Source organism: Leptonotus elevatus, chromosome 1, assembly GCF_054856555.1.
Source record: "Leptonotus elevatus isolate MCC_2025b chromosome 1, RoL_Lele_1.0, whole genome shotgun sequence".
In the NCBI taxonomy this organism is placed as follows: domain Eukaryota; kingdom Metazoa; phylum Chordata; class Actinopteri; order Syngnathiformes; family Syngnathidae; genus Leptonotus; species Leptonotus elevatus.
In genome coordinates, this window is record NC_141239.1 from 28443561 (window position 1) to 28470039 (window position 26479).

General features: G+C 43.0%; 3 protein-coding genes across 9 annotated transcripts; 2 read left to right on the forward strand and 1 right to left on the reverse strand.

The window, feature by feature from the left end:
* Nucleotides 1-1389: 1389 nt before the first annotated feature.
* hgs (hepatocyte growth factor-regulated tyrosine kinase substrate) lies at nucleotides 1390-14297 on the forward strand. 6 transcript variants are annotated; one of them, XM_086088867.1, is made up of 20 exons: nucleotides 1390-1786; nucleotides 2928-3012; nucleotides 3102-3177; nucleotides 3321-3413; nucleotides 4057-4180; nucleotides 5994-6046; nucleotides 6305-6373; nucleotides 6511-6635; nucleotides 7489-7603; nucleotides 7707-7805; nucleotides 7892-7987; nucleotides 8062-8100; nucleotides 10004-10204; nucleotides 10520-10730; nucleotides 10800-10972; nucleotides 11368-11508; nucleotides 11779-11962; nucleotides 12033-12163; nucleotides 12314-12496; nucleotides 13284-14297. In XM_086088867.1, exons 1-20 carry the CDS (start codon nucleotides 1750-1752, stop codon nucleotides 13413-13415), a joined length of 2367 nt encoding a protein of 788 aa, XP_085944993.1. In that variant the 5' UTR covers nucleotides 1390-1749; the 3' UTR covers nucleotides 13416-14297. The 6 variants fall into 6 exon arrangements, with proteins under 6 accessions (XP_085944993.1, XP_085945020.1, XP_085945028.1 ...); XM_086088894.1 differs by having other exon boundaries at nucleotides 1392-1786; nucleotides 7513-7603; nucleotides 10517-10730; XM_086088902.1 differs by having other exon boundaries at nucleotides 1392-1786; nucleotides 7513-7597; nucleotides 10517-10730.
* Nucleotides 14298-14351: 54 nt separating this feature from the next.
* On the reverse strand, nucleotides 14352-17487 carry LOC147181493 (methyltransferase-like 26 B). Its single transcript, XM_086088963.1, has 6 exons — nucleotides 17148-17487; nucleotides 16904-17066; nucleotides 15944-16003; nucleotides 15737-15804; nucleotides 14523-14601; nucleotides 14352-14454 (listed from the first exon to the last, which is right to left on the reverse strand). Exons 1-6 carry the CDS (start codon nucleotides 17345-17347, stop codon nucleotides 14407-14409), a joined length of 618 nt encoding a protein of 205 aa, XP_085945089.1. The 5' UTR covers nucleotides 17348-17487; the 3' UTR covers nucleotides 14352-14406.
* Nucleotides 17488-18411: 924 nt separating this feature from the next.
* Nucleotides 18412-26164, forward strand: mrpl12 (mitochondrial ribosomal protein L12). Of its 2 annotated transcripts, none has more exons than XM_086087333.1 (5): nucleotides 18412-18622; nucleotides 22928-23132; nucleotides 23350-23424; nucleotides 25402-25536; nucleotides 25765-26164. In XM_086087333.1, exons 1-5 carry the CDS (start codon nucleotides 18564-18566, stop codon nucleotides 25879-25881), a joined length of 591 nt encoding a protein of 196 aa, XP_085943459.1. In that variant the 5' UTR covers nucleotides 18412-18563; the 3' UTR covers nucleotides 25882-26164. The 2 variants fall into 2 exon arrangements, with proteins under 2 accessions (XP_085943459.1, XP_085943543.1); XM_086087417.1 differs by having other exon boundaries at nucleotides 18613-18751.
* Nucleotides 26165-26479: the final 315 nt, after the last annotated feature.

Genomic DNA, 26479 nt, shown 5'->3' on the forward strand with positions numbered 1-26479 from the left:
ACCACTTATCCATTCAATCATACCAAAAGACGATTTAAAGCCTTCAGTGACCCTGGCATGCATGTTTTGTGAACGTGGGAAGGAACCCAGTAAGATATGAAAAAGCAAATCAGAACTCAAAGACAAAAGTGTGCAGCTACTTTACATGAACTACTTTTTAAGATATTTTTTTTTAACTGCTATTCTTTCAAGACTAAGGAGATTTCTTAGTAACATGAAAACTTATCTACAATTGTGTGTTGTTTTCACTGTCTGTGTGACCTAAAATAATCTTGGTGACCCCAAACTTTTGTCTTGCTCATTTCAAGTAAGCAGCACAGTGGCTTTGGCCCAGGCACAGTAGAACAATAGAACAATGATTGCATGCTTGTAGTGTTGTCTCTGCCATTCTCCACCAAGTACAGAATGAACAAAAAAAAGTTTACCACTTTATTTACACTTACACAATAATATATTCTGGTTTAAAAACCAAAATGCTCGTTTTGCATCTCTATAGCAGCAGCTGAAATATCACAATAAGTTGATGATGGACCACAATAACAATGAGCGCCAGTGATCCGCGTGCCAGGTAGTGACTCATACATGACCTACGTCAGCCTTCCCTGGAACAAAGCTGATTGAGGCTCACTGTTGAGTACAGTAAGAGAGCCACTGTACTATCAAGACATATTTTAAGTGACAATGGGCATTAAGGGTGCGCTGATGATAGCTGATAAGGGCAGGGCAGCATTTACACCAGACCTACACAGCATAAGCGTTGTGCCATACTCAACTAGAGAATTAAATATTTGGAAGCGATACTTTACTTTATTGTCAATGTCATCATTGGCTTAATCTCTACAAAAGTAGTGTAAAGTTGAATGCAGTGGCTGGTTAGGGAAAGTTATATTAAAAAAGATGATGGCTTCATTATTCTGAGAAATGACAGATTAAATTGTAATGAAGTTATGTTTTATAGCTTCGGATCTTTTTTCAGATCATTATAAAGTGTATATTTTTTATATTATTGTATGCCACTGTAACATGCACCGTATATGAACATGAACACTGCACTTTCATTTTTCTCCTATATGAAATGTTGCTGCCCTCTTTTCTTTTAAACTAAAAATTTAATTATCTCACATTTTATTACTCAATCTAACAATTATTTTCTTTTCATGTAGTCTACCAATATCATTTAAATTGTAACGCCCACCATAAGTTTCCAAATGTACGTCAAGCAGACACTTTAGCTTTTAGTTTCAATTTGTTAAATAAAGATTTATTTTATTTTAAAGAAAAAAAAGCAGCCACTCAAGAGTAATGTCACGTGCAATGCAGGACGTGACGCACAGTGCGTGACGCCGCTCTGCCTGCGTCTTCAATGCTGCCTGTTTCTTCAGGATCCTATAGATTATTCAGTCCTGCACAATGATTTGCCTTTTGCCCCACTGTATTTTAATGAAGGTCACGATGGGGATTCTAATGAAATAGTTTCAAAGTTGTCACGCTGTTGAAGTCACTCTTTCGCCAATATTTTAGTGTTCTGGATTTACGGCAGAGGGCGCTCGCCCTTTGGCACCTTGACGTTTCTCCACCGGAAGTGGGAAGTGGAAACAGTGCACAGCTGCTGTGCGTACAGTGCGTTCTGTTCCGTGGCTACTTGACGCTAGCCATTAGCCACTAAGCTAAAACTGCGAAAATAACAGCGGACGCTGAGTAGGGGAAATATACATACATCGACAGCGACTTTAAGACTTTCGGTCAACTATGGGGAAAGGCGGAGGTACATTCGAGAGGCTTCTGGGTAAGTCACAGAGATAATTTGTCATGTTAGTAGTAGTTGACTTTATGTTGTAAAAGTACCGAGTTTTCAACAGTGTATTGTTTAGAGCTGGGGCTGTGGCGCTGAGGCCAAGCTAATTTTAGCCTGCTGCTAACAAAATTGACCGCCGATGACTAAGGCCCAAATTAGCTCGCTAGTATTCATAACAGGCGATACAATCCCAGTTTGTGTAAAAGATCATTAAGACAAGAAAGATGCCATCAATTTTATTAAAGTGAATTGTACGAGCGACAAGATTAACAGTCATTTTAACCGTGCACAAAAACGTAAACATTATTCGCATCCTTTTGAAAATAAAGCAACGTCAACATGACGACCAAACAGTTAATCTAAACGATTTGTGAAGTGACACTTGAATTGTTTTTACAGAGCTTTGTGTTAACGAAACGGCTTTATAATAAATCCAATAGGTTTGGATCTGGTTAAATGAATTAGTCATTTGGCAACGTCAATCAAATGAGGTTGTCTTTATAACAGCAATTCTTCAGGATCTGGTTGTGCGACAACTCAGTGTTTCTCAGTTTTTTTTCTCGCACGAAACCGCATCTAACACAATGCTTGGCTCTTCAAGTGCCATTATAATTATAAAAATTAAAATATAGTAGTTCAGTAGGCCCACCAAAAATACGTCAGTAATTTTCCACAAAGTCTATGAATCATATCAAACTGTAGATTTACAAAGTCTACACAAACCTGTTAAAATACCAGATTTTCGTGATATAATAAAAATGGCACCAGAATATATTGTTATTTAGGAACTTGAAATGCTAATGTATAATATAGTAAACTAAGTTATTGCTGTTATTTTGGGCAATATATTCAATATCTAGTAAACACATTTTATGCAGATCGGATGAAAATTTTATTTCCAATCACATGGTCAGATGGAAACAACCCTTATTTGATTTTCGAGCAGGGTGGGATCATATCAATAACGACTATCTTAACTTGAGCTCCTGATGCTATGCTAATAACATTGCCACATCACAGAATACAGAGAGGAGCTGGCGACAGCCGTTCACTCCCAGAAACGCTAAATACGGTATCAATGATAATCACATTTTCTCGGTTCACCAATGCATTCGTATGTAATAATTTTCAGATAAGGCCACCAGTCAGCTGCTCCTGGAGACCGATTGGGAATCAATCCTGCAAATCTGCGATCTCATTCGACAAGGAGACACCCAGTGAGCCACTAACTGACTTGATTTATTGTCTTGCTCAATGTGTGTGTGTGTTTTTTTTAATGGTTGAATTGGTGTTTCTTTCCCATCAGGGCGAAATATGCAATTGGTGCTATCAAGAAAAAGCTGAATGACAAAAATCCACATGTGGCCCTCTATGCACTTGAGGTAAGATGTTTCTGTTTTAGTAAAAAAAAAAAAAAATACTGTTAAAAGACTACAGTCATGTAATATTTTAACACATCATGCTGTGATACTGCTGTAAAAGCGAGTAAAAAAAAAAAAGTAAACAATGCTTCCTTCCTCTTCAGGTCCTTGAGTCTGTGGTTAAGAACTGTGGGCAAACTGTTCATGATGAGGTAGCGTGTAAGCAAACCATGGAAGAGCTGAAGGATCTGATCAAGGTGTTGTATAAGTCCAGAAGTTACTGTATACTGTACATGCATTTGATTCACCATCAGATGCATGTGAGCACGACCACATTTAGTCTGAAGTTTAGTTCACAACTCCTCCTATCTTGCAAACATTCCAGTGTAAGCTGGCAAATATTTGATGAGCTCATATTCTTGTTACATGACCCAGCACATCTACTTTAGCGTGTGTGTGCGTGTGTATCTCAACGACTTGACGCACCACCATTATCCGACAATGCAATCGTTTTAAAGGGATACTTGACTCATTGAGCCATTTTCAGCAGTGAGAAGATATTTGGTCTATATTTAATGGTGACAACTTCATTATTTTTCATAAACAATTAACACCCTTAAAAACGAATTTTGCCACTTGCTGTCGACTGAAGATGACATCACTCATGCTGAGGAAACCGGTAACGACCAGTCACGGCACACCTGTTTACTGGGTTTGGTCAGCAAACAGAGCCATTTCCACTAGGCATTTTTCTGATTGTAAATAGACTTGACTTGAAATTGATTTGCAAACTTATTGTATTTCATCTTTTTGTACTATGCAGGACAACCACTTTTGTGCTGTTCCACTGTGCTTGAAATAATATGTATTGTTTTTTAAATGTAATTTTCCTTGCACCAGAAACAGACGGAACCAAATGTCCGTAACAAAATCCTTTACTTGATCCAAGCCTGGGCCCACGCCTTCCGCAACGAGCCCAAATACAAAGTGGTGCAAGACACCTATCAGATCATGAAAGTGGAAGGTAAGTGACCATGTCAATGTCTGTTATTTCCACCATCATGTAACATGGAAATTTAGTTAAAAATGACTTCAATTAACCCATTAAAGCCTAAAGCACCTGCCAAAACATGCCTCTAAAACAGGGGTGGGCACACTCGGTCCTCGAGGGCCAGATTCTTGCAGGTTTTGGATGTTTTCCTTCTCCAACACAGCTGATATATGATCAGCTCGCCAGCAAGCTCTGCATAAGCCCGATAACGATCCTGTTGATTGGAATCAGCTTGTGTTGGAAGAGGAAAACCTCCAAAACCTGCAGGATTCTGGCCCTCGAGGACAGAGTTTGCCCACCGCTGCTCTAAAACCTACAGGTGACTTTAGAATCACGCCCGAAAATCTGAAGTTTGCCTATAAAATTCAACAATATTGTCAATCCCTGATATCTCAGCTCCTGAAGCAGATAGAAACATAATTCCTAAAACATTTGAGAGCTTACGCCTATGCCTTTCACACAAACCTACCGGTAAGTATATTATTATAAACCAACTATATATATATCTTTGAGTATTTACCTTCAGCGCAGTTGTAATAACCTCAGGGAATCAAGTGGTAATTATCCGTCGTCCATTCTGTTTCAAAGCTGTTGAAGTTTTCAACATCCTCATTGTCTACAAACATATGTCACTGTCAACGGGTACCACTGGTTTGAAGTACCGTCATTTCCGGACTATAAGCCGCTACTTTTTTCACTTGTATATGACCCTGCGTGAACACAACGGTGCAGCTTATCCACCAGGTCACAAGGGGGCGTACTATAAAGGCAGCGCAAGAGCGCCAGGCAGAGCAAACCAAACCAAATGAGCCCAAATATAGTAGGAGAGAGAGAACGAGAGCGAGACAGTTTGCGCCCTCGTGGAAAATAAATGGAGAAGTGCTTAAGATGCTGCATTTAAGTTAAATGCAATCGACCTTGTTCGATTCTGACACTGACAAGGAAGAGTTTTTTGGCTTTGAGAGCGACAACAAAGGAGAGAGAGAGGGGCTGACGAGGCCAATCTGGGCCTATTTGTTTCAGACACTGAGGAAGACAACGAAGGCACGAGAAATCCCGGTAATGACTGACTTTTCTTCTATAGTAGGCTGGTTATTTTGTTAAAGTAATGTATATTTGTACAGCCGTGTTATTAATGCACCTTTACTGCCGTCCTACAGGCAAGCACTTTTAAACGGAATTCATTTAGCCATTTGACATTCTTGCATCGTCAAGCGCTGTAAGTTTTGTTTTGTTGTTATACGGTACTACTGCTTTGACTGCAGGACGTGCACTGTATTATTTGTGCACCTCACGAATGCTGTTCAGATGTTAATAAATGGGATGCTTTGCGTTCCCAAAGACTCATCTCTGTCCCGACAACCCCCTCTGTGATAGTAGGAGCTCTTATGTACCGGTACGGTAACATTAAAACACCTGCGGCTTATACATGTAACAATCTTGAGTTAAGAGTATTTCCCAAGTTTAGCTAGCGCGGCTTATAGTCTGGAAATTATGGTATTTGATAAACTCCTGCGAATCTGCGTCAGCCATGAATGCTCGAATAAAATTCCAGGAAATGCTACGAGGCCTACGTCACCCACAAAATGACGTAGCCGCTTTCCCGGCTCTAAAGGTAGAAGAGCGCTCCCAGTTCTAGTGGTAGAAACTCAATAATGCGCTCCCAGCCAAAATTGGTTAATTTGTTGAGGCCTCTCAGCATTGTAGCAAGCAGATACTGTGACTATCACATTGCAATGTTAGCATTGATTAATGTGCAGTGTGTGCTGAATGTTTTCATCCACAGGTCATGTGTTCCCCGAGTTTAAGGAGAGTGATGCAATGTTTTCAGCAGAACGAGTAAGATTTCATTTATTTTGGGTCATGTTTAATACTGTTTGTGTAGTACTGTGCAAAAGTTTGAGGCATCACCAGCAAATAATAGGTAGCACATATAGTTAGCAGACTGTATACTCCCAAGACCAGGAAGAACAAACATATTAATTCAATTCAATTTCAATTGACTTGTGGTATAGTAAAAGAAGGGACAAAGCTCCATTTTGTCTTGTGCTTCCATATCAGACATAACAAGCTGTATGTGTGTTTTGGTTTATTCAGGCCCCGGACTGGGTTGATGCTGAGGAATGCCACCGGTGCAGAGTCCAGTTTGGAGTGATGACAAGAAAGGTAGGTGTGGCTTGCCTGTAAATGGGACATGTGGACTTTCCCACAGTTCTTTCAGCCGGCACTTGTGATCAGAGCAGTATTTTTATGGCCCACGTGGGGAGCTTGACCTGGATTGCGCTTTCTCTTCCTTTTCAAAGCACCACTGTCGAGCCTGTGGGCAGATCTTCTGCGGCAAGTGTTCCTCGAAGTATTCAACCATCCCCAAGTTCGGAATAGAGAAGGAGGTCCGTGTGTGTGAGCCCTGCTTTGAGCAGCTGAACAAGTGAGTACCTGGCGACTTAAGCTTCGACAAATACAAATCCACATTCTCATACTACAGCTACAGGATGTCATCAGTTCATGAATATATTATACCTGACATGATGTTTCAAGGTTACAAACCATATGCTGTGAACTATTTAGCGTAGTGGCTTAAGAATATGTCGCCATGTGTCTCAAAAAGTCACGTTCAGTGATTGCCGTACTAACTGTTTTGTTATATATATATATTACTTTTGTGCTACATTAGTGTTTGTGAGTGTGTTTGTGTTACCAGTACTTGTATGTATGTCATATTTAACGCTCGCATTTGTCCTTTTTGTTTTTTAAGCAAACCATGACTTTAGATTGTGTGTAAAATGGTTACCTTCAGGTCAATTCCTCTATTTACAATGCTTTGAGCATTGCTGGTTAAATATAAATAATAAATAGTCATATTTAATACATGTAGTGTTGCTTCTTGTGTGACATTAATTTAAAGGAACAAAGAAACGATGTGAATTACTGTCATAGAACACGACATCATTGCTTTTATTGGCAGTTGCGGTGATCAGTCTTACGTTAACGGCTTTGATCAGCGACCACCGATCACACATTTCACAAATTGCGGATCGATCAGAGCATCTCTAGTTTCGAGTCGTAAGTGTGTCAGCTGAACGGATTAAATGTTTAGGTCAGGGCACTTGCTGTAGTCGAAACTCAAAGTAGTTTTTCATTGGCAATTTGACAAGATTGTATCACATGGTGCTGGTGTGTGTCATATGAACTGTTCCATAAAACTTGATGTTGTTCCCAGTGTCATGCTTCCTGTTTTCATTCACAAGATTTTGTCCTCCCCCAATCCCTCCCCTCACCAGCCACCCTTCCTCTCCTTCGCTTAGGAAAGCAGAGAACAAACCGGCGTCCACCACCGCTGCCGAGCTGCCTCCGGAGTATCTCACTAGCCCGCTTTCCCAGCAGTCACAAGTAAAGGCAAATAACATTTTTATTTATTTGCAAACACAAAAGTGTGCATCCTACGAGTGATTTGTACTGCTAGATGTATACAATCCAAGTGTTATCGTTGATTGTCCAGATGCCTCCAAAAAGAGACGAAGCAGCACTGCAAGAGGAGGAAGAGCTGCAGCTGGCCATCGCCCTCTCCCAAAGTGAGGCTGAGGAAAAAGAGCGAATGGTAGGACGCCTCCTCGCACATGTATTTGAAGTTACTACTGCCTGATTAGGGAGAAGTGTCTAAAAAAGAAGAATATGCACTTGCAGAAGCAGAAGAACTCTTACCCTGGGTATATCAAGGCGGACCCCACCCCGGTCACTTCCTCGGCACCTCCAGTCAGCACCCTCTACACGCCTCCTATGGTAAGATGCGCTGCATGCCAATATCTGTGTAACCATCATGATGCAAATTTTTTAACTGACTTTCTACAATCTAGAATTCCTCTGCTCCATCAGCCGAAGAAGTCGACCCTGAGGTAAATTCAACATTTTTAATTGTTTTTTTTATACAGTTAATAGTCAATTGGTAAATATTTTAAATTGATGTATGTATGTGTATTAGGGCTGAACGATTATGGAAAATAATCTAGTTGCGCCCCCCCCCCCCCCCCCCCCCCCAATTGCGATTGCGATATCATATGCGAAATTTTTTCCCAACGTCCTTTTCGATGATTTTTTTACCCAACAAAAAGTTAATTATAATAAAGTACAATATCAGATCTATTATAGATTATACAGGACCTTAAGATAAAGGCAAATGAAGCCATTATATCAGTTTTCCCCCCACAACAGTCAGTTATAGTTACAATTTACTACTTCAACATATCCAATTTTTCATGTTGCATGAAACATGACATGTAAACACTGCACTTTTTAAGCACTTTATTTATCAATAAATAAATTCAATATACATATTTAAAAAATAAAACAGTGATCTCCAGTCAGTATACTCACACATGCTAAAGTGTAGGCAAAGTAAAATTATACCTGCTTATATGACGAAACATTGTCCGGTTTAATTTTAAAAAACATTAGCATTCTGTAGCAATCGTGGTTGGGTCGCAGGTTGCGTAGTTTTCTATGGTGTGGACGGTCTGTGAACGCAACACAGACTTTTGTTTTGGTAAGTTAAGCGCATTCGGAGCTGTTGTTTTCTGGCGGCCGACAGTTTCTTGCAAATTGTTATTAAAGAGTTGTTTGTTTGCCGCTTGGCCTGATTAGTTCACCAACGCTACATTAAAAGTACAATAAAAGAGGCTACGGCGGCTCCTAAACAACGGTGAGTAATGACGAGCAATAATCATTTCCATCCATCCAGCATCCTAATTTTCAATCATGAAATCGGACGACACAACATATGGCCACATACAGACCTATTTAACCTCAAAATATAGGACAACTCAAATTTATCAGCCGCTGCCGCACACTTGGGTGTACACTCAGTTTACAAAACACGCGACGCTACGGCAGCCGAAAAGTCAAAACTCACAGTGGTGAAGTGTTGTTTTAAAACCAATATCAAACAGATTAAACATGTTAGAAACTCATCTCAAGGTTTCATGAGACTAAAAAACTCACCAAAATTACGTGCACTTATGGCGCCATGCTTTAAATACAGCGGTGACGTTCCTGCTCCCTCTTTCTCTCCTCCCGCTACGTTTCAATGGGCATTTTAATCGAAGCCTTTCACGATTGCGTAATAGCGTTTTGTCAAACCGCGATTTAATTGCAAATGCAATTAATCGTTCAGCCATAATGTGTATGTATGCACTTTGTCGGGAACAGAAATTTAACTCACAGATTTACACTGCCAATGCATAATTATAGGCACCCCTGGTTAAGATGTGTTCTTTAGCTTCTGATAAACTACAATTTATTTTTATTTTTGAAATACCGTAAAAATAAACTAACCAAATGCTATGCTAATAAATCACTAACCTGAAAATGGCTATAAAGATGTTTGCAAAACGCTGCTACTACAACAACTCGCTAACGAGTCGTTAAAGGAAGCGTGTACTACATGTGACTACATCCAGAGATGTCAAAAGTACTAGTGTGTGTGTGTGTATATATATATATATATGTGTGTGTGTGTGTGTGTGTGTATATATGTGTGTGTATATAATATATATATATATATATATATATATATATATATATATATCGCAAGGAGCATACGCTAACAAACTGGAGTCGGAGCTCCTGATGTCTCTCAGTATACCCTTCAAAGTCAAACATTAGTAAACACACACTACTGTATTACCGTGTGTGAGACATTCAGTTCAATTACATTTCATAAAAGCATTCTCTTTTATTTATTAATATTTTCAAATCCATACATGCATTTTCTCTGATGCTTGCTGTGTGGCCTCGTTTTAGCTGGCCCGTTACCTCAACAGAACGTACTGGGAGAAGAAGCAGGAAGAGGCCCGCAAGAGTCCCACACCTTCAGCGCCAGCCCCCGTAGCGCTGGCCGAACCCACGCCACCTGTCAGCGTACCAGTTAGTGCACCGGTCAGCGCACCAGTCAGCCAGCCCGTAGAAGCTCACGTGCCCATGCAGCCTGTCAGCATTGTGGAGGTATGCTCAGATCTTAGGCTGGGATCCTTTGCAGGACGACTTGGTTATCATTATTGCTATCAGTACTGTGTTCATTTAATCAATAAAATGCAGTGCTTCACTTTATTTTTCATTTGCAAAAAAACAAACAAACATTGTCAATATGGGGTATTTGTGTGTTGAATTTTGAGGAAACAATTCATTGAATCCATTTTGGAGTGAGGCTACAACATAGCAAAATGTGGAAGAAGTGAATCTCTGCAAATACTATCCAGATGCACTGTATCTTACAAGTGACTTGGCGTTTTACCTCCCCAACATGACCTTCTCCAGCAGCAGTACCAGAACGGTGAGTCAGAGGAGAACCACGAGCAGTTCCTGAAGGCCCTACAGAATGCAGTGACCACCTTCCTGAACCGCATGAAGAGCAACCACATGCGGGGGCGCAGCATCACCAACGACAGCGCCGTCCTGTCTCTCTTCCAGTCCATCAACAACATGCACCCGCAGCTCCTGGACATCCTCAACCAACTTGACGAAAAGCGACGTGAGTGGTCTGGCCTTTTTTTTCTTTCTGTTTGTTGTTCATGTCTTCAATAATCTGCGGTACCGGCAGTGTACTACGAGGGGCTACAAGACAAGCTGGCTCAGGTACGTGATGCTCGGGCGGCCCTCAACGCACTTAGGGACGAGCACAGGGAGAAACTGCGCCGCGCCGCCGAGGAGGCTGAGAGGCAAAGACAGATACAGCTGGCGCAAAAACTGGAGATCATGCGGCAGAAGAAGCAGGTACTGCAGCCCACCGTACACTGGACACTTGGCAATGGATTGCCTCCATTGTCAGGGGCGCAGAAGTATCTGAAAAATTTATCTTTGTGTAAATATTCAATTGCACTCAAAATGAGCTCATTTATTACCCAAGATGTCTTTTAAAACATAGGCACCATGGGCTCTACACTTTGGTTTTTTCATTCTGTTATTCAGAAAATCTGTTTTGATAATTGCGTTACTTGTGGAATGTCTTAAATTGCAACTGAATGTAGTTCACATTTTAATTCAAACCCATTGTGTTGGCTTATGAAGGCAAAATCCTAAAAACTCCTTACTGTCGTGGACCTTCCAATATGTCACGCATGTTGCCAAGCTGTCACTGTGCTAAGAAGTGTTTTGTTTCTGCGCTGTAGGAGTACTTGGAGATGCAGCGGCAGCTGGCCATCCAACGCCTGCAGGAGCAGGAAAAGGAGCGCCAGATGCGTCTGGAGCAGCAGAAGCACACCATCCAGATGAGAGCTCAGATGCCCGCTTTCGCTCTGCCCTACGCACAGGTACACACACACAAAGCCTGCCACCATTTTATAGTTATAGTGAGCCCCCATTCTATTCATATTCCTGAACGTTTGTTCTCAGACACTTGCTGTCGAGAAAATCATGTCACTTGGAGGTAATTGGGGGGCCTCAACTCACATGCGTTAGTGAAGTTTACTGGAAAACTGAAACTTAAAACGCCAGAGTGGCACCAACTATTCAAACAACAAAATGTTCAACCGAGCCAACCGTTTAAAAAAAGTCTAATATTCAGCGTAATCCTTCTACAGGTGCAGTCTTTGCCTCCCAACGTACCAGGCGGGGTGGTGTACCAGCCCGGAGGTCCGCCTAGCTACCCAGGCACCTTCAGTCCAGCCAACTCTGTAGAAGGCTCTCCTATGCACAACCTCTACATGAGCCAGCAGGGCCAGGGTGCACCGCCACAGTACCAGGCCATGCCAGCTGCTACCACAGGTAGCCCAAGGCGTCACCTTCACCTCAGTTTGATTGGTTTCTGACCAATTTTGTTTTGTTGCTTGTTTAGATCCCAGTATGAATGCGTACATGTATCCGCCTGCTGCCACCAATGGACAGCCCGCTCCTCCTCCTGGTCAGGCTCCGCCAAACAGTACACCCTACTCCAACTACCAGCCCACACCCACGCAAGGCTACCAGGTCTGCTTCTGCTACTCAGGAGTCCAAATAAAATCTTGACATGATTTTGAACAACTGTGGTCACAATACCAAGCATCATTCCGCTTAATTGTTCTCTCTCGCTCTCTATCTCCCTCCCTCCCTCCTTCACTCGCTCGTCCCCCTGTACAGAATGTGGCGTCGCAGGCCCAAAACTTAGCCCCCATGACCCAGGCTGCCCCCTCCAACGGCATGGGCTACATGGGCTACCCATCCTACAGCATGCAAAACATGATTTCGGCACTTCCGGGGCAGGATCCCAACATGGCCATCCAACAGCCGTACATGTCTGGTCAGCAGCCCATGTATCAACAGGTCAGTTAGTATGACTCTGTAATGCATTAACAGTAAAACAAAACAACAAAAGCCAGCAATAGCTTCTGATAATCGGCACATACTGTACAGAGATTGAGTGAAATTTTCCAATTAAAAATAGGTGTGTCTACATGGTGTTGCTAAAGTAAATGTAAACAAAATAAATCACAGATACACACTCCGGACACACTGCAACATTTTATTCTAAATATAAAAACTATCAAATTTCCAACTCTGTATACTTTTTGGCATTATTAGCTGTAAATAGAAGCACTGTTCATAGTTGAGCCCTGCTGCATGCAAGACCCCACAAAAGTGGTGTGAGTCTATTTTACCTCTTAAAAGGAACCCTGACTGTAATAACAAGTTTGCTCCATATGATTTATTTGGTTGTTACGAACAAAACTATTAGATTCATGTTTCAAAAATAATTTCCAGTTGAATACATTTTGTAAAAACTTTATTTGTATGTACGCCGCTGTTGTTTACGTTGCAACACATTCTGTGTGTAGTGACATAGAATTGCTTTGTCATCTGTGAAATCTGCGGGCTCGGCACAAGATGGATTCTCGGGGGTTTGTGAACTTAGAACTCCCGCGAGAATCCATCTTGCAGGCAAGGTTAGGTAGTCAGCTAGCTATCCGAATCGCCAAACTGAATAAGGACACTATATACAAAGTATTCAGCAACTATATAGTACAACTATATTGGGAATAAGGGCTTAGGGGATGAAGGTGGACATTTGGACACAGCTGTCTGGTTGAACTTTTTGACTTGTCTGTTCTAGGTGGCTCCCCCTAGTGGCCCTCAGCAGCTACCACAGCAGCCCCCACAGCAAATGCCGCAGCAGCAGCAGCACCACCCTCCTCCCCAGTTGGTCCCCGGCAATGCGGAGGGGCAGCTTATCTCGTTTGACTGAAAGCTGCTGCTGCTTGCTTGTGACCAGGCAACTCACACACTACTACCACACACCCCAACACACACACACACATTCATATACACACACACCCCTCTCTCCTAATCGGTCACACCTCCACTTCACTGTCATGTCGTGGCGATGTGAAATGAAATATTGTGATGATCTCTTTACTTTAGTGTGGGAGTGGGTGAGCTAACCCGCATCTCGTTACCTGTTCTTTGCATTTCCTCCTTCACAAATAGTCTCTTAACAATGAAATAAGAAAATACTAATTACAGGACAAAAAAAGACTTTTAAGTGCAAAGAAAAGCATGTTGATTTTAAAAAAGTGTATTCCGGAGTGGAGCCTGACTGAGTACTTTATTTTTTTGACTGAGATGTTACAAGGTGTGTGTGTGTGTGTGTGTGTTTGAGAGTAAGCTCAGTGAAATGGGTTGGAATGAACAGCGCTCTCTCATCGTCAGGTTCACATCTTAACATTCCGATTGGTGGTTCCATCGTAGTCATCCTTTTCTTCATCCACATGAACTAACATCGCCTCTTTTGTTTGCCTTTCCTCGTTGTGAATTGTTTGCGATATTTAAAGATAGTTGGGAAAAGATTCACGGTTGAAGCACTGAAGCGATACCGCTAGTACAAACTGATCATTTATTTCATCCACATGATGACAGCTCTCCTGCTGTAAATATCCGTTAATATCTCTCTAGTCCCTGTGCGGGGGTGCACAAGGACAAGTGGAAACGCTTTTGCTTCTCATGTAATCCATCGCAGATCACCAATCAGCTACGTCTGTAAGTTTGTGGTCTTTCTTTACTCCATTAAAGCCATCTGTCTGGCTTGCATTTTAAATTTATATTTAATAAATATCTTCTTCTTATTGTCCACTTGCGCCATTTTTTTTTCTGTCCTTGTTGGGCTCAAGAACAACACGTCACGTACGGATCATGATACCTTTATTTCTTGTCAATAAAGAATACAGTGATACACATTTCTATAGTTTTCTGAAAATGAGGCATTTGTAGCATTCTTCCATCTCCACCTGTATGACAAATATGATGATGGTATTTTTTTGTCGTCACTTTTGACACTGCAATGTACGCGACTCACCATCCTTTCCATACGCATCCCGTTTGCATAGGCCAACTGTCGGAGTACATCCACATCCGGAAGTCCCCACTCAGGATTCCTGAGGGTCAGGACATCAGAGTTGAAGGTCGTTTTAGATCTCGGGAGTAGCAGCACGCTATAACTACAGGCGATGACGTACGCCACTCTCCATGTTATGATGTTAGTTTATTATACTTGCTTTGTTGAGTGGCATCTTGACCCATACGGTGTATTGCATGCTGATTAGATGCACAATTAACAGACTACATACAAAATTATATCTCAAATGAATTTATTTTCTATACCACTTTTCCTATATAAAAATCAATAATGCATGCAAAATAGAAGTTCTCAATTTTAAAAATGCCAAAACTAAATGAGTTATAAGAAAAGACTAGTACATGTAAATTGGTAAATTCTTGAAAGACATGGTGCTTTTTAGTACAGTGAAATAATTACCAAATTATAAGATATGATATAAAGATATTTCATGTTAAAAAAAATCATGTAATATGGGAAAAAAATATTCTGAATTATTTAAATTACTGCACAGTTTAAATGTCACATGAAATTAATAAATTGAAAAAATGTTTCATTTAAATCAATGCCCATTTTTAATAAGCCGGATTGAAGTCAGAATATTTCATCACATTTAAATGAATGTACATTTTGAAAGTATTTTTGCCCTTTTAGTTTACATTTCAATTCATTATATACATATTTTAATGTTGTAAATGTTTTATTTTATTCCTATACCCCCCCACCCATCTGAAAAAAATTCAGCCAGTATAATGACAATTTTACAACACACCAACTTGATCTCTTAAAGGGCAAGTCGCGTCAATAATTTTCTTTACAATATGTTCTATGTAGCTCCACTAGGCTAAGCACAGTATCCGGATTAATATTGCATTTGAGGAATATGAATCAATGAGCAAAATCTACCTGTTTTTATCCATCTCGGGGGGTGGCCATTTTACTAATTGCTGTCAACTGATACTGACACATCACAGTTGCTCAGGTAACAACCAATCACAGCTCTGCTTGCGAATGACAATGTGACCAAACAAAACACAGGTGAGCCATGGTTGGTTCTGACTCCTTACCTAAGCCCTGAGTGGCAAAATGGGCATTCCCCGAGATGGATAAAAACAGGTTGATTTAGCTGCTTAATTGATATTCCACAAACACAATATTAATCAAGCTAAACTTACACTTTGCGAAGTTCTTCATCGAGGATTTCATTGCAACGTGGCGTAATGGTGCCATTAATAGCGTAAGCCTGGGAAATAAAGTACGACAAAAATCTTTTTGGCCGTTAAAAGCTTTTATTAACTCATTCACTGCCATTGACGGTTATAGACGTCAAAGTTCCATTTTAACTGTGCTGGCAGTGAATGAGTTAAGTGTGTGATACATACCCCATATGTCACCAAGAGACCATTTTGTTTGATGATATGACCTGCCCCATTGAAAACACCCTTGAAAAGAAAAAAGACATTCCAGGCAAGTTTAAATATGATGAAAATGGAAATGCTGCCAAAACAGCACGCAGATCATCAGATGCAACAGGTGGATGATTTTAAACTTGTCAACTCAATCTCTGGGTTTCAACACTCCAGGCAATACATTTGACCTAAAGAGCTTAATCTTCCATGTACCAAACATGCGTGTTTTGGGAATTTGTGAGGAATCCAGAAAACAAGCAATCTCCACATAGGAAGGTCAAGCCAAGATTCTAATCCAGAACCTTAAAGGTACAGTGTGTAAAAGTTGACCACTGTAGATGTCGCTAAATAGTAGAATACAGCAAAAACGACGCGAGAGACCAAAGTTCGTAAACCTACCATCAATATTATTATTTGGCATGAGCGAGGGAGCATCCCGGCAAGGGACAGAAAAAAAAGTCAAGTCATCTTTATTTATATAGCAGTGGAAGAAGCTAGTAATTTTTTCTAGACCAAAGCAGAGGGCGACAAGCGGCGGGAGGCCAAATCACGGGACTAAGCGACCACATGCAGGCCCCGGCAGTGGAAGGTTCGCGGCGCACCGGCGGTTGATCCATTAGGTCGGACACTAGTTGTAAGCAGGGATAACTACATTCCCAAAGTTCAGCATGTCAGCAAACATTTACCTATTGCTAGACCTATTATACATTTATAAAAATAAAAATAAAAAGTATGCTGATGTGATAGGACTTTTTTTTTGTTGCATACTATTGCAATCAATAGTTTTTTTTTTAATGAATGAATTATTAGTTCATCTTTAGATGGTGCTAATTATTACCAGCCATGCCTTTAAAACTGCAAGTAAGAACTAACCAAACATCCACGGAGCTGCATTTGGTTTAAACTCAGACAAAGTGTATTGTTATAGCCTACCTGTGCGGTCTTAAAGGGGCTGTACTGCAGTAGGTTAATGGCAACAATGACATCACAGGAGCTGCGAGAGACCCCCGCCCACTTCTCCCATGGCTCACTGGCATCCAGGTGCACAGGTGGCAGGACCGTCGTCACGTTGGTTGCGGCGATGTAGGCCTTGATGCTGCAATGTTGACACTTGCACATGTAAGCAGCATGTATAATACAAATATTTTATGGATAGTGTATACACAACTTTTCATACCTCTGCTGGGCCTCCTCCTGGATGTCCGATGGCTGCCAGGTGACGAAGGGCATCTTCTGGGCAAAGCGGATGACATGCTGCCCAGTTCCGGATCCCAGTTCCAGGGCAAAGAGCTGCCGGTGGGACTGCTCCTCCAGCGCTTCCTGCAGCACCGAGCACACTCCCTCCCAGTTCCTCTCCGCCTGAGGAGTCAGCAGCATGGCCTGCAGCAGGGACAGCAGCCACAAGACCCCCTGGAGTGTCTTCTGCTGAAGTTGACCCCAGGGTTGCTTTCTTACAATCAGATCAGGTATAAAATGGAGGATGTGGCATGTTGACCCAGGTGACAAGTGAGTGATGGCAGATGGATCCCAGATTACCCACTTAAGAGGATTCCCTTTGTGACACACTACATACACTTGCTGCTTGGTGGGTAGTAGCGCACAACATTTACTACATTATATTCACATAGGTAACTTTTGCGATAAATTTGTCTTTTCAGTAGTTTTAATGCAACATACTTTTTACTGTTCTACTCTTATATATTTTTTCTTTTCTATTACAGACATCATAATTTAAAAAACAAACAAAAACATTTGATTTTGAGTATCTTGGCAAAGTATTAAAAAGAGAAAAAAACAGCACATCCAAATAAAATGTCACAATTTTTTTATTTGCATTAAAGTATCCAAACATGATACTCACATGACTAACGTATGCCTATTTTTGTCTACATTCATGCTTTAAAATAATAATAATAATAATAATAACTTTTTTAATCAAGGGGAAATGACATTACATTAAACACGGCATTCTCATTAATACTGTAATGCGCTTCTGCAATAAGTTAAACAGCTAAATAAATCCACCCGTTTTTATCCATCAATAGGGGTGACCATTTGCCACTTGCTGTGACATCACAGTTGCTCAGGAATCAGACCAATCTTGACTCAGCTTCAGAAAACAGGCGAGCCGCACGTGCTAACGCCTTCCACTACCGCAATATTATTGAAAATGCCGTGTTTAATCTAGTAGGGGCACATACAACATATTATTGTAAAGACATTTTTTGGGTTGACTTTCCCATGGAAAAAAGTTCAGTAACTCGGTACTTGAGGATTTATTCCTTGAATTATGACTCACATTTCTAACTAATCTTAATTTACTGAAGTATATCTTATCTTTCGGCTGTTCTGCCAATTTCCAGCAATTAAAAAACAACAACAACAAGAAAAGCGATAACTTAACTAGAGTATTTCGGTCTACGCGGGCACCCGTACTTCGTAATGCATGCTGGGTAGGTCAGCTTCATTGAGGAGGGCGCCATGTGCTTTTGAGGTAGAGCCGCTTGTGTAAAACAGTAACTTGGTTTCGACCAACGGGGTCGTTTATCGAAGGGCAACGCTACGACTTGAAGACTCCGGATCACCGCTTAGCATGTACTGCACCAAACGCTGCCTCCGAACGGCGCTGCGGGCCGCGGCCAGCGTCCACCGGTACGTTTGCATCTGCACTTGCCGCTTTACCAAACGCCGTGCCCGCGGTGGAAGGAGCTCGGCATCCGACCGGCTCGTCAAGGGCAGACAGCCGGCCGATGGCGACGGAGACTCGGCGTGTACTTAACAGTAAAACCAAGCCTTAATCATGTTTGTTGACAAATGTGTTGCATGAACTGCAAATTGGTTATTGAACTGCAGTGTTAGCTCTTGTTAGCATAGTTTATTTGTTGTAATACTATACATCTTAGATCTGATCTCCATTGATAGCAGTATGTAGGTCAGGTGACATTTTGTGCACTTATTTTGGAAATTTTTCCACATGTTTCACATATTTAGTGTTTTGTTTTTCGTCACACTATTTCTGCTGACGACAGTCAAGGTCACTCTGTGTAATGATGCTAGGTAGGTAACGTTCTCGCACCGTTTTGAAAACGCACGCATTTTCTTCACTTAAAAATAAAAAGCTGTGATTTTGTTATTGTTGTTGAAAAGTGACCAGTACGTTAAAGGAATCAGTAATGTGGATAAATAAATTTTCAAATGGGGCTCTACATGTTGGCAAGGCGTTTTACACCCCAATAGTGACATAACTATGATTGAGTCAATTAACCCACTAATTTATATATTTGTTGTGAAATTTGCGCTTCTTCATTTTAAATAAAAAAAAATTCTGTTGTATGAATGGTAACAATTTGACAAAAATGTACTTTGAGTCATCTAGTAGAATTTTATTTAAATGTTCTGCCTGTCACTATACATCACTTGCATATATAGATAAAAAAAAGATTACTTACATAATTTTAGGACCAAATGTAGTGAAATTTACTAATTTGTCTTAAGAGTTGGGCTCACCACCGGTGGAAGGGGCCAAAGGGGTCAGGTGCGCAGTGAGTTGGGTGGCAGCCAAAGGCGGGGGCCTTGGCGGTCCGACCCTCGGCTACTGAAGCTAGTTCTGGGGACATGGAATGTCACCTCTCTGACAGGGAAGGAGCCCGAGCTGATGTGCGAGGCTGAGAAGTTCCGACTAGATATAGTCGGACTCACCTCCACACACGGCTTGGGTTCTGGTACCAATCCTCTCGAGAGGGGCTGGACCCTCTTCCACTCCTGAGTTGCCCACGGTGAGGGGCGCAGAGCAGGTGTGGGCATACTCATTGCCCCCCCCCCCCGGCTAGGCGCCAGTGCGTTGGGGTTTACCCCGGTGAACGAGAGGGTAGCCTCCCTCCGCCTACGGGTGGGGGGACGGGTCCTGACTGTTGTTTGTGCGTATGCACCGAACAGCAGCTCAGAGTACCCACCCTTTCTGGAGTCCTTGGAGGGTGTGCTGGAGAGCGCTCCCCCTGGGGACTCCCTCGTTCTGCTGGGGGACTTCAACGCTCACGTGGGTAATGACAGTGAGACCTGGAGGGGCGTGATTGGGAAGAATGGCCCCCCCCCGATCAAAACCCGAGCGGTCTTTTGTTGTTGGACTTCTGTGCTCGTCACGGACTGACCATAACGAACACAATGTTCAAGCACAAGGGTGTCCATATGTGCACTTGGCACCAGGACGCCCTAGGCCGCAGTTCGATGATCGACTTTGTAGTCGTGTCATCGGATTTGCGGCCGTGTGTGTTGGACACTCGGGTTAAGAGAGGGGCGGAGCTGTCAACTGATCACCACCTGGTGGTGTGTTGGCTCCGATGGCGGGGTAAGATGCTGGTCCGACCAGGCAGACCCAAATGTATTGTGAGGGTCTGCTGGGAACGTCTGGCAGAATCCCCTGTCAGAAAGAGTTTCAACGCCCACCTCCGGCAGAGCTTCTCCATTGTCTCGGGGAAGGCGGGGGACGTTGAGTCCGAGTGGACCATGTTCCGCGCTTCCATTGTTGAAGCGGCCGATCGGAGCTGTGGCCGTAAGGTGGTTGGTGCCTGTCGGGGCGGCAATCCTCGAACCCGCTGGTGGACACCAGCGGTAAGGGATGCCGTCAAGCTGAAGAAGGAGTCCTATTGGGCCTTTTTGGCCTGTGGGACTCCAGAGGCTGCTGACAGATACCGGCTGGCCAAGCGGAATGCGGCTTCGGTAGTCGCTGAGGCAAAAACTCGCACATGGGAGGAGTTCGGTGAGGCCATGAAGAACGACTTCCGGACGGCTTCGAGGAAATTCTGGTCCACCATCCGGCGTCTCAGGAGAGGAAAGCAGTGCGCCATTAACACTGTGTATAGTGGAGATGGGGTGCTGTTGACCTCGACTCGGGACGTTGTGAATCGGTGGGGAGAATACTTCGAAGACCTCCTCAATTCCACCGACACGCCTTCCTTTGAGGAAGCAGGGTCTGGGGACTCTGAGGTTGGCCCCCCTATCTCTGGGGTCGAAGTCACTGAAGTGGTTGGAAAGCTTCTCGGTGGCAGGGCCTCGGGGGTGGATGAGGTTCGCCCGGAGTTCCTAAAGGCTCTGGATGTTGTGGGGCTGTCGTGGTTGACACGTCTCTACAGCATCGCGTGGATATCAGGGACAGTGCCTCTGGATTGGCAGACCGGGGTGGTGGTTCCCCTTTTTAAGAAGGGGAACCGGAGGGTGTGTTCCAACTTTAGAGGGATCACACTCCTCAGCCTCCCAGGTAAGGTCTATTCGGGGGTGCTGGAGAGGAGGGTCCGTCGGGAAGTTGAATCTCGGATTCAGGAGGAGCAGTGTGGTTTTCGTCCCGGCCGTGGAACAGTGGACCAGCTGTACACCCTCAGCAGGATCCTCGGGGGTGCGTGGGAGTTCGCCCAACCAGTCCACATGTGCTTTGTGGACTTGGAGAAGGCCTTTGACCGTGTCCCTCGGGGAGTCCTGTGGGGGGTGCTTCGGGAGTATGGGGTACCGGGCCCCCTGATACGGGCTATTCGGTCCCTGTACGACCGATGTCAGAGTTTGGTCCGCATTGCCGGCAGTAAGTCGAATTCGTTTCCTGTGAGGGTTGGACTCCGCCAACGTTGCCCTTTGTCACCGATTCTGTTCATAATTTTTATGGACAGAATTTCTAGGCGCAGCCGGAGTGTCGAGGGGGTCTGGTTTGGTGGCCTCAACATTGCATCTCTGCTTTTTGCAGATGATGTGGTGCTGTTGGCTTCTTCAAGCCGTGATCTCCAGCTCTCGCTGGAGCGGTTTGCAGCCGAGTGTGAAGCGGTTGGGATGGGGATCAGCACCTCCAAATCCGAGACCATGGTCCTCAGTCGGAAAAGGGTGGAGTGCTCTCTGCGGGTCGGGGATGAGGTCCTGCCCCAAGTGGAGGAGTTCAAGTATCTTGGGGTCTTGTTCATGAGTGAGGGTAGGTTAGAGCGGGAGATCGACAGGCGGATCGATGCAGTGATGCGGACGCTGTATCGGTCCGTTGTTGTGAAGGAGCTCAGCCGAAAGGCAAAGCTCTCGATTTACCGGTCGATCTATGTTCCTGCCCTCACCTATGGTCACGAGCTGTGGGTCGTGACCGAAAGAACAAGATCCCGGATACAAGCGGCCGAAATTAGTTTCCTCCGCAGGGTATCCGGACTCTCCCTTAGAGATAGGGTGAGAAGCTCGGTCATCCGGGAGGGACTCAGCGTCGAGCCGCTACTCCTCCACGTTGAGAGGAACCAGTTGAGGTGGCTCGGGCATCTGGTTCGGATGCCTCCTGGGCGCCTCCCTGGGGAGGTGTTCCGGGCATGTCCTACCGGTGGGAGGCCCCGGGGACGACCCAGGACACGCTGGAGAGACTACGTCTCACGGCTGGCTTGGGAACGCCTTGGGATCCCGTCAGAGGAGCTGGCGGAAGTGGCTGGGGAGAGGGAAGTCTGGGCTTCCCTGCTAAAGCTCCTGCCCCCGCGACCCGATCCCGGATAAGTGGAATTGAAGATGGAACGGAACGGCTTAGAGTTGGAAAGCTCATTACATTAGTGACAAATCATGTTTTTCTCCCCATTGAAGCTATCTCCACCTATTTGATGAAAAAGCATTTGGTGTCAAGGAAGTATGTAGAAGTGATGCATCTTTACTGAGATATGAGCTTTGTAAATCGTGGAGGCGTGTAACTTGGTTTGTTTGTGGAGGTTACAGATAGACTTCACCGCATAAACATGCACTTCCAGCACTTTTTTTTTTGAAAACCAAATGATCTGTAATCCGTTTATTTTAAAGAGAATTGAAAGATGAGTTTAAAATGATATTTCGTATATTTATTTATGCTTATTACTACAGTTTAAACAATTTTCAACATATTTGTGTGGGGCTGTTTGCAGTTCACTATAGTATTAAACGTAAGTGTCCGCTGGTGGTATCTAATCACGTGTTGTCTTTGCCCAGACAACGCATTATTCAGCAGCAGCAGACGCCGGCGTGGTGCATGCTGCGGCGACTCAGGACAAGCGCCGCCGTCTGCTCGGATTTCCTCGTTACGCCGTCGCTGGACGACGCCCCCAAGCAGTACTCGCCTAAAATCCAACAGCTCGTCAGCGACATAGCCAGCCTCACGTTGTTAGAGGTGTCGGACCTCAATGAGCTCCTCAAGGTAAACTCACCTACCTAATCATGATTAGCGATGTTTCTCTCTGTTGCTTGAAGTTTGTTTCATCCGGCAAATGAAACGAGAGCAGGAAAAGGCCCACTCTGATTGGCTTTTGTCACAAACATTTCCACCGCGCCCCCAGTTCGACTCCCCTACCTAAGTGACAAACCTTACCTCCAATTTTTTTTTTATTCTTAACATACTCTTCCACTTGCCACAGAAAACGTTGAACATTCAGGATGTGGGAATGATGCCGGTGGGGGCGATGGCCGCAACAGCTGCTTCCGAAGCTCAGGTAAGAACAGTATGCCACTCAGCCTGTTGATTAACAAAATGGCAGCATCTAAACAGTCTTCCCTGTGACTTAAGGCAAGAAAGTGGTACGGCGTGTGAGCTTTTTCTAGTGGTATGCAAAAGGATCACCGACTTAAATACTAGATAAGATGCATGTAAAATATTACACAAAATTCACAAATACTCTCCTTAAGGTCAATTTTCATTTCCTAGCAGTAGAAAAGTTTAAGTTGTAGTAGAAGTAGTTTATAAAGTAATGTGCATCGTAACTAGGGTGTTTTTAGCCGAGCTACTAGCTAGCGCGTCTCTGGAGCCTGCTCCAAAACGCGCCCTGAATTCCTCGCCTGTCACTTCACAAATGGTTTATATAAATGGACACAGCACCCATTAAAAGTCGACATGCGCCATAATGTGACCCTCCCGCACAAAATCGAACAGTGGACGCACGGCCGTGTCGACAGGCTTACTTCAATGTTGTCATACTGCAAAATTGTTGTTATCCAAATGGAGATCATCTTCAGTTGGCGGCATCTTTTTTTAAATGAGCCTATTTCTCTTTTTAATGTAATGTATTCATTCATTCACTGAAGCAAAATGTCGCAACACAATCATGAGGGAATTAAACGCTCCTCCATGCGAGTGCCTCCCCGCAGACACGCATGGTGCAGCAGTTGGGTTGAAGTGGAACGAAATACTGAAGTGGTCTAAAAGGGTGTAAAAGTCTAACGTAAATAATGTCATATTTTGATCACACCTCGATGTGAATTTCATGTGATGTCTCTGAAAGATGTCACGTCGGGTCAACGACGCGTCACCAATGAAGTGTCTGCCTGGCTCGCCAGACATCACACTTTTCCACTCTATGCTCTTTTAAATGGGATGAAATTCAAATCAAATATGGGCTATGAAATATACTTGAAGATGAAAAGATGATTGCTTATTTGGTCCTTCAGCCTCCTTAATGCTCGGAGCGCATATTGACTTGTAATGTTGGACAGTAGTGTATGTATTATGTTGAATAAAAAAAAAAAGTGTTGAACTGAAACACCATATCATTCTTATTTTTTTTTTTATGTGGCCAAATGCATTTGAGATAAAAAAGCTATGATAAAATATCAATCAATTTTGTCACAGGCCACACTAAATAGCAAATCATCTTTGAATTGACACAATTAAATCAAGTTTCCCATTGCAGTGATTTGACCTCACCCACTCACGCACGAGTTGCAACAATACAGCAAGCAAACCATGGCAGATGATGCCTCAGGAGATGAATTGTAGGCTTAATGGGATCTTCAAAGTTGTTTTGGGCTTGAGGCCAAAGTCGCCGTTTTTGCTCTATTTCATCAGTTGAGATGTCAAACTTCCTCACATTTTAAAAGGTTCAACTGTAGGATGATGGCCTTACCTACAATTGGAATTGGCATTCCACTGATATTTTAACAGTTCCTGAAAATGTCGGGTTAATATCCTTTTCCTAAGGTACTGGTTGCTATGGACAATTGAAAGATGCAAGGACCAAAACTTAAGCGTAGAATTGGAATACACCAATATCTCAATTCTTATTTTTGGAGATATAAGCCTGATTTTGAAAATGCATCACATATGTATATTAAAATACATGAAAATAAAGATAGACATTCAGACTTAAAAAAAAGTTTGCACCTGGATTTTAAACCATTTGAAAGTAAGTACATTTTGTTTATTTATACTTTCTATTTTTTTTTCTTTTCAGGAACTTAAAATTATTATTTATTTTTTTACTTTTTGGCAAGTACAGTCTTTGTGACTGTTAGCATTTGACTAAAGACTCCAAAATGTTGTCTGTACCCTTGTTTATTTTCCTACTTCTCTTCTTCTGTTTTAACCGCTACTTTCACTTTGCATATTTGGAATATACCTTGAATATTAATGGAAAAATAAAAGTGCAATAAATTCCTCTGCCATCTGTAGTTGAGTTTAAACATTTTTTGTTCAGGGCATGGAAGAGGAGGCGCCGGTGAAGAAAGAGAAGACTCACTTCACCGTCAAGTTAACTGAAGTCAACACCACTGAGAAAGTGAAACTCATTAAGGAAGTGAAGAACTGCATCCAAGGCTTGAACCTGGTGCAGGTAGGTCCCACAATTCCACCGGACTTTGAGGAATTTCATTTCATTTCATTCAGCATTGTTTTTTTTTTGGGCAATGTTTAATCCAAATGGAGCAGCTTCACAATGGTTAACAGAAAGAGAGAGCGAGAGAGAGAGAGAGAGAGCGATGTAAAAGCTTTGAGCTAACAGCTAACCATACATTCTGATTCAATGTACGTGAGTGTAAGTAGTTGTTTTTGTTTAAACCAGGCCAAGAAGCTGGTGGAGTCCCTTCCTCAGGAGATCCGTGCCAACGTTTCCAAAGATGAGGCGGAGAAACTGAAAGCAGCGTTGGAGGCGGTGGGCGGCACCGTGGTCCTGGAGTAGACCACGCCCCCCGTTCAACCCCCCTCACCACCCCCACACATGTACTTCGGCCATTTTAATTTTCTAAGAAAACTGCCTTCTCCCATCCATGCTGTCTCTTCTGTGCCGAGGTGGAACAAGCCAGACTGAACTTTTTACAAATAAGCTCCTTGGCTGCTTCTGCTGGTGTCTCACTCTTGTGTGTACGTGTGAAGACGTGGAAAGAAAGCATTCCCATGCAGCGGATGGCACGGTTAAGTTCTTGTTGCTCAATGAATTGTTGTCATTAAAGGTGAAATGTAAACCCTTTTCCCCACGTTTTATATACACTAAATGCTGTTGCACACAGCAATTGGTCACAGTTATGTATGTGCTCCTTCCTGCTCAATGACAAAATTCAAGAAGTGAAAAGAAACGGGCATTAATTGATTATTATCCAGCTTTTTGTCTAAAGTGTTCAACTGTGCCACATAACTTTGGGAAAGGTTTCTAATAGTTTGATTCATTCGTAGCAATGCAATGAATATCTGACCTCGCCAGCCAGCCAGATTGATAATTGTGATTCACTCGAGGGAGTTCTTTGCATTATCAATCTGGTACTTGTCTAAGCAGACCGTTT